This window comes from Triturus cristatus, chromosome 11 (genome assembly GCF_964204655.1).
Source record: "Triturus cristatus chromosome 11, aTriCri1.1, whole genome shotgun sequence".
NCBI classification, from domain to species: domain Eukaryota; kingdom Metazoa; phylum Chordata; class Amphibia; order Caudata; family Salamandridae; genus Triturus; species Triturus cristatus.
The window spans coordinates 637,899,869-637,913,463 of record NC_140594.1 but is presented as its reverse complement, the minus strand read 5'-3'; the positions used below and the strand labels follow the sequence as shown (position 1 = coordinate 637,913,463).

At 43.0% G+C, this 13,595-nt stretch overlaps 1 protein-coding gene and 1 pseudogene across 1 annotated transcript in view; both read left to right on the top strand.

Moving 5' to 3' along the window:
- Positions 1-5,763, top strand: part of LOC146785222 (autoimmune regulator-like) — a 119,981-nt gene extending 114,218 nt beyond the window's left edge. The window contains exons 7-9 of the mRNA XM_085633009.1: positions 613-684; positions 1,616-1,731; positions 5,703-5,763. Of these exons, the coding sequence (XP_085489135.1) occupies positions 613-684; positions 1,616-1,731; positions 5,703-5,763 (249 nt within the window). The remainder of the gene's footprint in view (positions 1-612; positions 685-1,615; positions 1,732-5,702) is intronic.
- Positions 5,764-10,653: 4,890 nt separating this feature from the next.
- Positions 10,654-11,307, top strand: LOC146785221 (E3 ubiquitin-protein ligase PDZRN3-B-like; annotated as a pseudogene).
- The last annotated feature ends 2,288 nt before the right edge of the window (positions 11,308-13,595 follow it).

Below are 13,595 nucleotides of genomic sequence, written 5' to 3'. Positions count from 1 at the left end.
TTTCTGATTTCGTTCATTTTATGCAAGTCTCCAACTACTGCATTTTTGCCCACCTACTCTACTCTAGTTTACCCAACCTTTAGACCCCCTATCCGACCCACTGCTTTCCCCTCTCATCTTACGGTTTCTATATTAATATTGTGTATTCTTTTAGAACCTAATGCACACATCAAATTGTACTCTCAATCATCTGCCTTCCTTCCCAATGCCCTGTATGCCTCATTGGCATATCCTGTTTTGCATCCTGATTGTTGATGTTCCTTACTAGATGCTTACTGCATGGACCATTATCATTAGTAATAATAATAATAGTATCCCCTTTATTGCTCCTTACACTCCATTGTCCATTATTAATCTCTGATTGTGCCTTAAAATCTCCACTGTTGCTCCAAAATCTTCTACACATGCTGCTTAATTTTGTGGACTTTATTATTCTTCTATGGATCTCCCAGGTCTCTGTAGCCATCATTAATCACCCCAAGTCATTCCCCATATTTCCCATCACTCCTGTATTGCTCACCAATATTTTATATTCGCCAGCAATCTCCCTGATTCTCCCAGGGATACCATTACACCACAAATAACTGTTTTAATCTTTCCACCCCATTGTAGAATGACAACCTTAGTTGCAGTCATTCAAGCCAACTTGCTGCTGCTCCAGTCACCGACCAAGTTTCCCATCAGGTAAATATTGGTTCACATCGGTCTGAGAAAATATTTGAGGGCAAATGATGTTAACTGAGCAATGCGGATGTAGGAACCTGTATCTCCTTTTAGACATGGGTTATTGTGAACTGATGCAGTGGACCTCAGAAATGTAGGATTGTGAGGTTTCGCAAATAGGGTCGCTAGGGGGCACTTTCCAGGGTAGCCTCTGTTGTCAGCCTTGTATTGTTTACCCTAACTATTCAATGGCTACACTCACCTTTTTGAGTAAGACTGAGACCGGCCACCTCCAGGAAAGTTGTTCTTGTCTGGCTCTGGAAGGGTTGTGCGACCATTAAAGGTATTGAAGGTGTTTGGTGTGGGCATAGAGTGGAGACTGATGTGTTAAGACTATGGGAAATCAATAGGGCTGTGTCTTGTGTCTGACTTGGTAACCCCAGACGCCCCCATCTAGTTCAGTTGCTCCTCATATCGAGTTTAGTTGCTGAGGCTTTTTCACCAGTTCCTCTATGAGGGACATGTGATGTAAGAGATGGCAAAGGTGAGGAAGCAAGGGGGAGGTAGATGAGGGGTACATGATAGAACAGATACAACATTAACCTGGGCAGGGAACTGAAGGAGCTCTTGAAAGTATTGTGTGGTGTCACTTTTGCGGTGTATAGGTGTGTGTGCTGTATTGTGATGGAGATTGCGCAGAGGATATGTGCCAGTTGTATTCTGTTGGAATTTCAGTTCTACACTGAAGTCTGCGCTTATCTTAGGTTCTGTTATTTTTACAATTGACAAGTCACCAGTTATTGTTTCCCCATAAACCCTTTAAGAGTCATCATAATGTTCATTTTATTGAATGGAGCAGGTTTCAAGTAGACAATGGAGCGGTGCTAACCCTGTTGTATTCCATCATTAGCACCAGTGACATCTCAAGTTATTTTTTTTTCCTCCTGGTCAGAAGAACGATGATGATTGTGCTGTCTGTAGGGATGGTGGGGAACTTCTCTGCTGTGATGGCTGTCCCAAATCCTTCCATTTGTCCTGCTTGGCTCCACCCCTCACTCAGATACCCAGGTAAGATCTGGAAGGAAGCATCAACCACAAGAATGCTCAGATCATTTCAACTGTTTTGAAGGAGCAAAGGTCTATATGTCTGAGTGTGTTTGACTTTTGCACCCTGACCCTTTAGCATACATACAATATTTAATATAGGGAGAATTTACTGCTATGTATTTATTTGTGACTAAAGGAATTTTATGTGGGTCACACATTATTGACTGAGTTTGCCTATATGATTTTTTGTCTTCTGTTTTTGTTTTTCTACCCACCTTTTTGACTTGTTTTGTTAAATAAATGTGATTTTATTTGCTTTCATGGACTTTGCATCTGGTTCTAATTTTTTTCTTTTCAGTAAATGACTGTTGGTCATGGGGACCTTTGTTCCTTTAAAACAGTATGTACTCCTGGTCTTTATATATTCTCGGTTTCCCTTGAATTTTGCAGATCATTTCTACATATCTTTGCTCCAGTTAAATGTTCATGTAGATTTTATTCTGCTGTATAACTAAATGTATTCCAAAACCTCAAACGAGAAATAGTAATACTAAATGTGATGCAGGAGGAAAGTAAGGTAGTGTAAGAATGAGTTTCTTTTAACACGACACAGCTTGAATGCCTCTAATAACAAGGGACCTTCACTCTTGACACAAAATAGTAGCGAAAGTTATAACTGTACAAATTTGCTTAAGAGGACTGCCAAATATGTGTTATTGATAGCAGTCTAATTAGCCATGTCAACCTCAGCATTAAAGCAGGCATTTTTATATTCCTCCATCATTTAATTACCTCTCAGGGATATAAGTGAGACCCTTAGAGCCCTGAACCATAGAAAATGGTTTGGTAAAAATCAATGCCTTGTCTGTCATGGACATCAACACAGTGGGCATTACTTGTGGTTAAAGTAGAAGAGGAATCATCATGGGTGCCAATCAAGGTAAATGGACATAGGCATTAGGTAAATTTGTGGTTCCCTACTAATATTCATTCAGAACATTTAAATCTTGAATATTGACTTCACATATTTATTATTGAATGCAGATATAAAAATGTTCTTTACTTCTATGATGGATGCCAAAATGGTGTGCATTAGTGTAACCTCTCCAAACCAAGATGGTGTCCACATTAGGAATAATCACATCTTAAACAAGAACAGACTTGAACTAGAATGTGGTGGCCATTTTTAGACTTAAGTATATCTGGGTGCCTATCATTAAGAACCATGCTTTCCAATGGCTGTTTTCCAACTGATCATGTTTTGCTCAGTTTGAAGACTGAATTGTGGTACGACCACCATTAGAAAATTCTATTTGTTGTATCAGCTGAATCTCTTCAGTGAGACTAACTGTTGCTGGAATGCCACCATCTCTGCTTGGAAGGACTAAAACATTTCTGCAATGGCTGTATTATTTCACAGTTGATTCTATTGAACTGAAATTCTATTTTCAGTTGTGTAGTGGCAATCGTCCATGCCTTCTAAAGACTTTGAACCACATACCTGATTTGGTGTTTCTGAATGTACGGCAAACTGCATTTGATATTCAAGGTAGTTGAGGGAATATTTTCTGTATGCATATAGAATTACACTGCAGAAGACTTAGATTTTAGACTAACATTTCATATTGTATATTATAAGTTGATCATTTGTAATCACAAGCACATGCCACTGAAGAGTGTTACCCACCTCTAAATGTATATATATATATTTTTTTTTTTGCAGAGTTTTATATAGCGTGAACTTGACCCGAATCCAATCAGAGCGCTTTACATAGCACCAGTTACGTTACATGAGGACACACATTCATTTTTTCTTTTTTTTTGTTAGGCACGGGGAAATTAAGTGATTTGCCCAGAATCACAGGCTGTTCAGCGTCGTTACCGAGACTCGAACCCACTTCCCCAGGTCCGAGGTCGAACGCCCTAGCAGTTAGGCCAACTCATCTCCCCTATTGTGCTCAGAATTCTAGGTAGTCCAGCTCAAGTGACTATACAGTAAATGTTGTTTGTTTACTTTCTTCAGGACTTGAATGCATGAGACAATTCCATACCTATTTCAGGTTCCCCAGTGTCTTAGCCTCCCCATAGTACAATGTAGATGAGGTGGCACCGAATCAATGTCTAGACATCTCTGTAGTGGAACCATGAGTCTGACATGATCTAAAGCCAGGAATAAATTCAAGGATCTTAGCTTTGTTCGCAGTTTCTTCAAGAAAAAAGTACCTGAGAGAAACTAGGTCTTTGTTTCAACTCAGCTAGGGCCCTCCACTCATAGACTAACAACCAGACCAAGCAACATCCTTTAAAATAAATTAATCTTGGAGGAAGATTACTGGGTGTCCAGGGCCCAAGACTGTGGTATGTCGAAAGCCCCTGCTTAAAACCTAAGCTAATCCACACACACTGCAGGAAACTCTTGAAAACCACACTGTTTAATTCTCATTCTAATCAAATTGCTTTATTAATAGGGACATTTGATGTCAGCACATCAGCTACCTGCACTAACCCTTGCTAACTGGGCAACTCCTCACCCATGTTCACTTCATTCTAACTAAATTTGACTGTATTTTGGACCCTGAATTATCCGACAAGTTACACGCAGACCACTATGATACTCCAAATTAAAAAAATGAATAAAAAATACCACTACTGTGTTCTATATCAGGGTACACTCTAGGAGCCAACTACATCAATATTGCCAGCTGGTAACACAAATTGGGAAGTGGTACTTGGATCGCAAAATGGTTAACCGAAAATGAGTGAAAATCATGATCATGAAAGCAGACTACATGATTGATTTTTTTGAACATATTTTATGTATGAAAGCAGACCACATGATAAAATCAAAATTGTTTTCCATCTTAGTGGAAGCTTACTGGGCCAATCACTTAACAGCTATTTAACACTTTCAGTATTCCTCATACCAACTGTTTGCTACTGGAGTCAAATCTATATGACCTCTGTTTTCAAATTTGGTCCCTACAAAAACCTAAATAATTAATTGATCAGGAAGGTTCATGAATGTGTTCATCTCCTTCTGGGAAAACTTAGGACCAGTCACAACAACTCCATATTGATGTTCTTTAGGTTGGCTTTACCAGTTCTGCATCTTAGATATTTGAGGGCCTTTCTCAGGTTCAAAATCATCGGTTCCAAGAGAGTAGGAGAATTTACTACCTCTTGAAGCTACCTCTGTATATAGTAAGGCCATGTGCCTCACAAGCCAAGCTTCACAAACTTGGAACTGTCTCTCCCCATCTCATATAAATATCATGTTTAATGAAAATGGTAATTAGTTTTTACATTGCCCCTAAACCACATTTGTTGACATTCCCAATCACTGTAAATCATAATTGATAATTTTAGCCACTTGAATGGTTTGGTTTTTTCAAACTCAAGCATATAAAAGACTGGCGCTGTCAGGATTCGTATATGTGGCCTGCAGATCACACCAGATGTCAGAAGAGAATACTTAAATCACAGCCATCTTTTCATTAAAGAGAGTCTATTAGGGTCTAGTTGAGCCCAAATGTACCAAAATGTGAAACGGAATTCTAGAGAAGGTGGTTCATTTTTTCCATGTTCTAACCATGTTATGTCTTTCACTGGCTGTCTGTATGTATGTCAGTCAGATAATGAAACTGGTTCTTACAAATGTTGCTTGTATAACACTGATACTTATAAGAACAATCTGTAAATTGTGCTTTCTCTTTGTTGATGGTCCATAATGTTAGTGGATACATTGTGCGTTTTCCTCCCTCCATTTCCGAAGCGAAAATAAATTGATGAAACCTGAGTCAAAAATACGTTTTATAGGCTTTAGGTACCTGAGACCTGAAACAATTTTTAGGGATAATATCAAAAATAAGAATTAGTAGACTTCACGCTCTATCATGTGCTTGCCTTTTACATTTCACATGACGAGATGGTGGTGCTTTGCACACACTTTTCGTTTATGTCTAATGTCCTTTTAAAATTTCATCTCATTGAAGATCTCTTTTACCAAGTTTTTCTCCAGAGTTCTTATTTGTTGCACATCGATCCTCCAACTAATCTAGATGTCAAAAATACTTAGGTGCACATGCATCAAGATTCGGAAAAGCGATTCCTTATTAGCGAGAAATAAAGATTCGTTATTAAGGAATCGTATTTCAGAATGCATGAACAGATTCGGTAATTTAAAGCGACTCCTTAAAAATCGCTATCAATTACCGAATCCACATTAGCGAGTAGAGCAAACACCGATTAGCATTTTGCGAGTTCGGTATTACCGAAATCGGTATTAGCGAATTCGGTAATAGCGATTTCGCAAAAAACGGGTCGCTCTGGGAGCGGTCTGATGACATCACTACCAGGAAGTCAGGCTGCCCCACCCTCATTCATTCGCCTGAGGAGCTCACAGGAGGCGGCACAGGACACAGGCTGAGGCTACTGAATCCCCACTCACAAACCATCCACCCTACCCTCACCAGGATGGACAAGGATGCACCAGGCACTGCTGAAACTGCCAGGAAGAGGAAGAGAAAGTTCTCTGACAGGGAACTGGAGCACCTGATTGAGGGTGTGAGCAGCAAGCATGACAGGCTGTTCGGTAAGCTGTCCCTCAAGGTGCCCGAGGCGGAGAAGAGAAGAATTTGGCTTCGCATCAGGGAGAGGGTGAATGCCGTGGGAGTGACGCCCCGCAGCATCGATGAACTGAAGAAGAGGTGGTATGACCTCAGGAAGAGGGCCAAGGAGAGGATTGCAGAAAGGCTCAAGGAGGCAGCTGGCACAGGAGGGGGGCCATCCACAGTGCCTGCAAACACTGCCCTTGAGGAGCTAGTCGAGGGGACCATCGAGCCAGAGGCGGTTGTGGGAGTTACGCAGATGGACACCTCCGGCGCAGCCACCACTGAACAAGGTAAGATGCGTGCATGCGCCCATACTCTGCGTATCTTATACACATCCCCATCCCCCCAGCTCAATCACAGTGTGCAGGCAGAAGTGCACAACACATATGCCCTCACATCAGTATTGCATCATGGGAGTCGTAGTCATGTCAGCCAAGTGTGCAAGTATAGTCATAAATGCTAAAATAAATGAGATCAGCAGTACTGGCAAAACATAGAGTCAAATAATGTAATTCATAGTAGGACATTAATGCCGATTTACAAACAGATGTAGTTCAAATCAAACTAACCATGCACTGTTTCACACACAGATGCATCTCCTGGCGATTCGGATGATAGTGGGCGCCTCATCATCTCTCAAACACCGGCTGATTCAGATGGCGACCCTCCGCAGGAGGGTCAATCCCCACCTCCTCCAGCAACAATACCACCACCACCACAACCACCACCACCACCTGCAACAACTGCGACAAAACCACCAAGACGCAGGGCACAAGTCCCCTCGATGCAGGTGATGGATGCATGCCCGAGTCCTGCAACCACAACTGGGCCAAGTCCGACAGGTGTCACACCGCCAGCACCACCACCAGCACGTGGCCGAGTCACGCAGCGGCACAGGTCCCTGCGCAGTACTTCTGATGGAGCCGACCAGGCAAGGTACATATATGGTGGCATTGAGGCTCAGATGCTGCGTGTTTAGCGCCTGCAGGGGAGACACATGGGGACGATTAACCTAAACATGTCGCGTCTTACAAAACACATGTGCACTCTGACAGACGCAGTGCGGAACATGACCACAGTTGTGGCAGAGGGCAATGACAAAATCAGTGAGGACCTCCAGGAACTCACCCATGCCATCAGAGCAGGACAACACAGTGAGCGCCGGAGGCATAGACAGAACTTGCTCCATTCCACAGCATTGACCAGGGCCATCACAAGGCTCTGCAACAGCACTGCTGTGTTGTCCCGCCGCTCCGTGTCACTGCAGGTGGACCTCGGCCATTACTGTGGTGACGTGGCAAAGGCCTTAGGCCAGGTGACCACTGCAGTGGAACACTTGCAGTCAGGAACATTCAGTGGCAGCAACTTGGGAGGGGAGGACAGCAGTGAGGCTGCTTCAAGTGTAAGCAGCGAATCCGTGACGGAGACCAGCACCAGGAGGCACAGTTCGCGCTGCTCCACAGCCACAGGGCGTGGTGAGGTGGAGGAGCCACGTGATAGGAGGCTGGGCGTTCGTGGCAAGCGCCACTAGTCATACTGTACGGCATCCCTGACCATGGTGGGGTAACCATTGCCCACTTTTATTTAACTATTGAACTCCTGTGACTACAACGGGCATGTTTTTGTCCACCATGTGTGGGGGAACTCTACTTTACATTTCTGTGTGACATCACATACATCAGTGCTCCTGTGAATTAAACAGTAGCACCACTAATGAAATCGTCATGGCTCATTCTTACCTGGGTCAGAAATGATGTTGCGTGATGTATGTCCGCCTCCTTTGGCCCTCCGCTGTGTTTGGAACGTGTGCCTGTCGGTGTTGTGCGGGTGGTTGGTCATCCCGGTAGTCGTCATTCCTTTCCACCTCTATGGGTATCCCCCTTCTGGTTGCAATGTTGTGCAGCATGGCACATACTGCTACAATCCAGCAGCAGGTCTCTGGTTTATATTGCAAGGCACCACCAGTCTTATGTAAGATTTGGAAGCGACTCTTCAGAATCCCAAAGGTCCTCTCAATCACATTTCTGGTGCTTATGTGGGCCGCGTTGTAGCATTGCTCCTGTGGTGTTGCTGGATTGATGTAGGGGGTGAGGATATATTCACGGAGGGTGTATGCACTGTCACCTACAGGATGGATGCAAAGGCTTGGCGACAGTCATGATGATACATGTGTGATGCTGATGTTATGAAGAGGTATGTGTACGTACCAAGCAGGAGTCCCTCTCCAAATTCTCCATGGAGTAGATGCCTGTGGATGCCACTGTGTCTGAATATGTAGGAGTCGTGTGTGCTCCCTGGAAATTGTGCCACAATGTCCGTGATTATGTGCTTGGCATCGCACACGACCTGCACGTTGATGGAGTGGTAGGACTTCCTGTTACGGAAGATGTACTCATTGGCTGAGGGTGGACAGATGGGGACATGCGTGCAGTCAATGCATCCTATGACATGGGGAATTGGGCCACCTGGTAGAATGCCTGTTTGGTGTGGTCCAACTGCTGTGGGGTTGTGGGGAAGCTGATGTGGGTATGTATCATTGTCAGCATGGCATCAATGAATTTGCGGAAGAAACGTGATAGTGCGCTTTGTGATACGTCTCCCGCTACCGCTATGACCCCCTGAAAACTTCCAGACGCCAGTAGGTGCAGGCTGCATAGGACCTGGACGTGCGCAGGAATAGCATTGGTCCGACGTGTCTGGTGCAGCAGTAGTGGTTCCAGGTCTGCAATTAGGCGCATTATCATAGCACGACTGAGACGATACTTGTCGTAGACCTCATCCTCATTTTGGCCAAGCAATGTGATGCGCACTCTGAATACTCTCTCCTGGACCCTTCTCCTGCGCTGTGCTGCTGCATTAATTCTCATCCTCCTTGCAAGCACGTAGAGGGCCGCCATTTTGTGAAAGGAAACAGGGTCTCCTGGCCCTATTTGTATGGCTTACTGATTGTTAGCATCTGTGGCACATTAGGGATTTTTTTAGGGATTTTTTTTTTTCCTGCAACTTTACCTCCTGGCTCTGATTCCCCTTAATCTGCTCATGCAAAATAGCGATTTTTGAAATTTTTGGTATTTGCGACTTTTGATGCATTCATTAGCGATTCTTTATTTGCGATTGGCTAATGCCAGGCGCTAATAGTGATTTCGGTATTTCCAATTTTTTTATTTAGCGATTCTTTATTTTAACGGGGCTTTTTTTGCGATTCTTTATTTTACTGGGCAAATATTTAGCGATTCTTTATTATTTCGCTATTGGTGTTGATGCATTGGGATTCGTTTTTTGCCACTCTCTAACGGGTGATTTTTGTGATTCAGTATTTTAGCGAGTTGATTTTTGGTCGATGCATGTGCCAGTCAGTTTCTACCTCAACAGAAAACATTAAGGGAAAGCATGTTCTTGTTGTTTAATAAACAATGGTGCACTTTCAAATAAGCTTTAAAGAGGCATCTAAGACATCTGTAGTCAGATCAATAGTGTTGTGTATCGCTCACTACTGCAAACTTTAAAGTGCACCTTTTCTGAGGGGATATCACAAAGCTTAGACAATATTTGGAGCTTTACACAACCCAATATGGAAAATTTGTAAGCCTGCCATTTGGACAATCCCAGGTGCTTTCTGTATGCCTGACTCTGAGTGTGCTTATTATAGGACAAATGCAAAATTTGACCAGGAAGTCCAGAGGAAATGTTTTCTTGAAATATGGCCTGCACAAGTACAGTCTGCTCCTTCCATGCTTTCCATGATTGATAATTTGTTGCAGAATGTAGAGAGTAGGGGTGAAATTTATATAGGAGTAACGAAAACTCATGTCCATCGCAATTCTATTGAATTATAGGTCGAGCCTAGCGTTGCAGCGCATGTGCTGCTTGTTCTGCGAGGCATGCAGTATTCCAGTATGGGGAGACAAGCTCCTCCCAATCTCCGCCCATATTTTTCATTGGCTTCTGTGTTTGTCCTATGTAAATTTGGTCTTCTGATTGATAATGAGGTTTGTTAGTCCCGCCTTATCATGTCATGTCATCATTTTTATCCTTCCATGGCTACTGGCCCCTTTACTTCAAGTGTTAAACTGTAGGGACGTTTGCAATGCAATGATTCTTGCGTAAATGCGAGTCCTATTGCATTACAAATGCTTCTTTATCCGTGGAAACCAAGGTAGTTTGTCATGTTGCACGTGTGGATCAGCGTTACTGCGTGAACAAAAATGAAGTGCTCCAGCTCTCACTGAGGCTGTGCAGGTAGGCAGTGTCTCGATAAGCTTTGACAGATGTTCTGGTCTCCCAAAACGCATGTGCAGACTGCCTGTTTTCGCGTCTCGCCTAGTTTTAGCGCATGCTCTTGAATTTTTCAGCTTTATACAGAGGCACGCGAGCGCTCGAGGAGCCCATGTCCACACCCTATGGGCACATCTTTTGTGGCGGATGTCTGCACCCGTAAGCAGTGAAGCAGGGGCTCTGCCAGCTAAGATGTCAGCGTACCTCTGTCCGGGACCTGCACCAGGTGCTGCCACTTAGGGACCTCAATCAGGGGCTGGAGTTCAAGTGTGGTAACCGGGGAAGGGGCTGCAGCAACACCGTCCATTTGCAAGACTTGGACGATCACTCTCAGCTCCTTGAGTACAGCCCCAGCAAGTGCCCCCAGCCGGGCTGCCACAAAGTACTGAACATGAAGGACCTAGAAGAGCATTTGCAGGAGTGCTGTGATCACAGACCATTGGGAGTCTGCATTCAGGATTGCGGCTTGGTGCGGGGGCAGCGGGACCTACAGCAGCTGGACACCCGCTGATGCCCGCGGACACTCCGAGCACAGACCAAGGCCCTGCGGCGCAGGAGCACGGCACTGGAGCAGGCGCTGAAGAGACCGACAGACAGGTGGAGCACGAAGGAACGGACCCTGCGGGCGCATGGTAACCAGTGTAAGGCTCGCCTCAGCAACTTTGCCAGAAGTATAAATAAACGCAGTAAAAGCAGGGTAAGGAGGCGATGAGATTTATTTGGAACTCGTTACTTGGTTAAATATCACTGTCGCTTGTTTTGTGAATAAACTAGACCGGCAATTCAAGCACTTCAAAACCACAATTCACGAGGCCTTTAAAAAATTATTTAGCCGAGCATACAGACATTGATACATTACTGAGAAGAGCACTAAACTAGAATTAGTGAAAAGGCACTACATTTATGGGCTGCTATAATATGTATCTTAATGTGGCAATTGAAACAGATGTTAAGCATAAGCACGATGTAGGATTGTGAGCACCGCGGTGTGGACAATATTGCTGAAAAACAGAGCTTTGGATTATACCATTTTTCTCCACACCTGGTTGTGCCTTTTTGCTGCTCCCTGCAAACACTTTCACTCCAAACCGCTCAATCGCATCCTTACCTCTGAATAACTTACCCATTCACCGGCTATCACAACCCATCAACAAAATACACAACATCATTCTTAGCGCAAGGATTACAAGTGGGGATACCAACCTGTTTCCCAGCAATTGAACCAAGTCATATTAAAATACAGTTGTTTTTATCTCCACTGCACATATAAGATTTTAGTTTGAAAAAACACCTCCTACTGAGTATCTATGCTCATACCTCAGTTGTTGCAACATACCTTTTAAATTGTCAATTGGGTCAGGCATTGAATAATATGTTTCTATAACTAGAGTTGAGCAAAGTCCCAAAGCCCACATGAAATTTAAGCAGTCCATTCATCACTGCCAATGCATTTTCAGCTAAGCTTTCAAGCTCCAAACAACGCACCCACCACTTAGGACATAAATTATGGATGGACAGCAACCCTGAGGCAAAAGCAAATGTAAAGAACAATTGGAAATCTGTAAAGAACTGATAACAAGCATTTGCAATGCAATAGATCTCGCATTTACGCGAGTTTAAGCTATTGGCATTGTAAATGACCATGCCTTTTATTTCTGTTTTAAAAACAGAAACAAAAAAAGGCATTGTCGCTTACAATGCCAATAGCTCAAACTCGCAAAATTCCGAGACCTATTGCGTTGCAAATGCCTGTTTTGTTCAGCATTCAATTGAAAAAATGTGTGCAGCAATTTCTGTTCAGGCAAACATTGGTGCTTGGCGAATACATGTTACTGATAAAACAGAGCTTAGGACAATGAGTACCGCAATAACAAAAAAGTTCATATTTTCTAAGGCTAACATACTCCAGTAAAGACTTGGTAGAAGGTGATGCAAAGCATATGTAACATATTGACCTATCTAGCAACAGCAGTGGTAGTTACAGAAATAAAATAAATAAAAAGCTGCAAAAAATAGGAGGGATTGGTGAGAACAAGGGCATAGCTATGGAATATGTATTGTTCATTGTGCTTTGGTAATCCAACCAGTAGTTTTAACAGACCTAGTTGTCCTTAAACACTATTATTATATATGTATTTTTGTTTGCCCTCGCAGAATGGTCTTTGTAAAGCCTATCTTTATTTAGGTTAAGGGACGCTTTGCACACCATCGATCTGGTGCACAGCTGCTTTTCTCTTATCCACCAGCAAAATAACGTATTTACACCTCATCATCATGTCAATATCGCATGATTTCCCCCTGATCGTTAATCGTCTAGGTGGTCCCTGTCCTAATTTTGTTCCACCCTTAGTAGGTAACGTTGCATGCTTTAGGTCTACTTAAGACCTCAATGTTTCTGAAAGACAGCTTAAGTCCATGATTAGTGAAGATCTTCACACTGTCATTTTCCTCCTGTAATTAGACTGTGCAAGTCAGCAATCTGTAGGTATCTTGCTGGACGATTACTGTTTCAAGGTGGACAACATTATTGGAGCAATAGTCCAGTTCTCTTTTCAAAAACCACAATACATCCCTAAGGGCACCCTATTTTTTCGTCTTTGATACCATAATGCAAGAAATCTGGAAAGTTGAACAGTGGTGAGAGAAAAAATATTTTAAAGAGGAATTTTCAATTTGAAAATCTGAACTAAAAAAAACTGCAGATTTACATTTCAATCAGTTCAATCGAGCCACAAATAAGTCAAAAATGTAGTTTATATTGGTGAAAAACATTCAAATCCATCTACATCCAATATGGTTAAATGTATTCTTAGTTATATGCATAGCTGTCTAAAATGTATTTTCTAAACTCCCTTTAGCTGTTCCCCTGGACCAATACTGCCTTTCCTGCTGATCAATCTGTAACATACTCGAGAATTTCGTAATTGAATTGGGCCTGCACCTGCACAAGTACACTGGTGACATTCAACAAAACGTACCAGCTATTCATGTTCAAAGGTT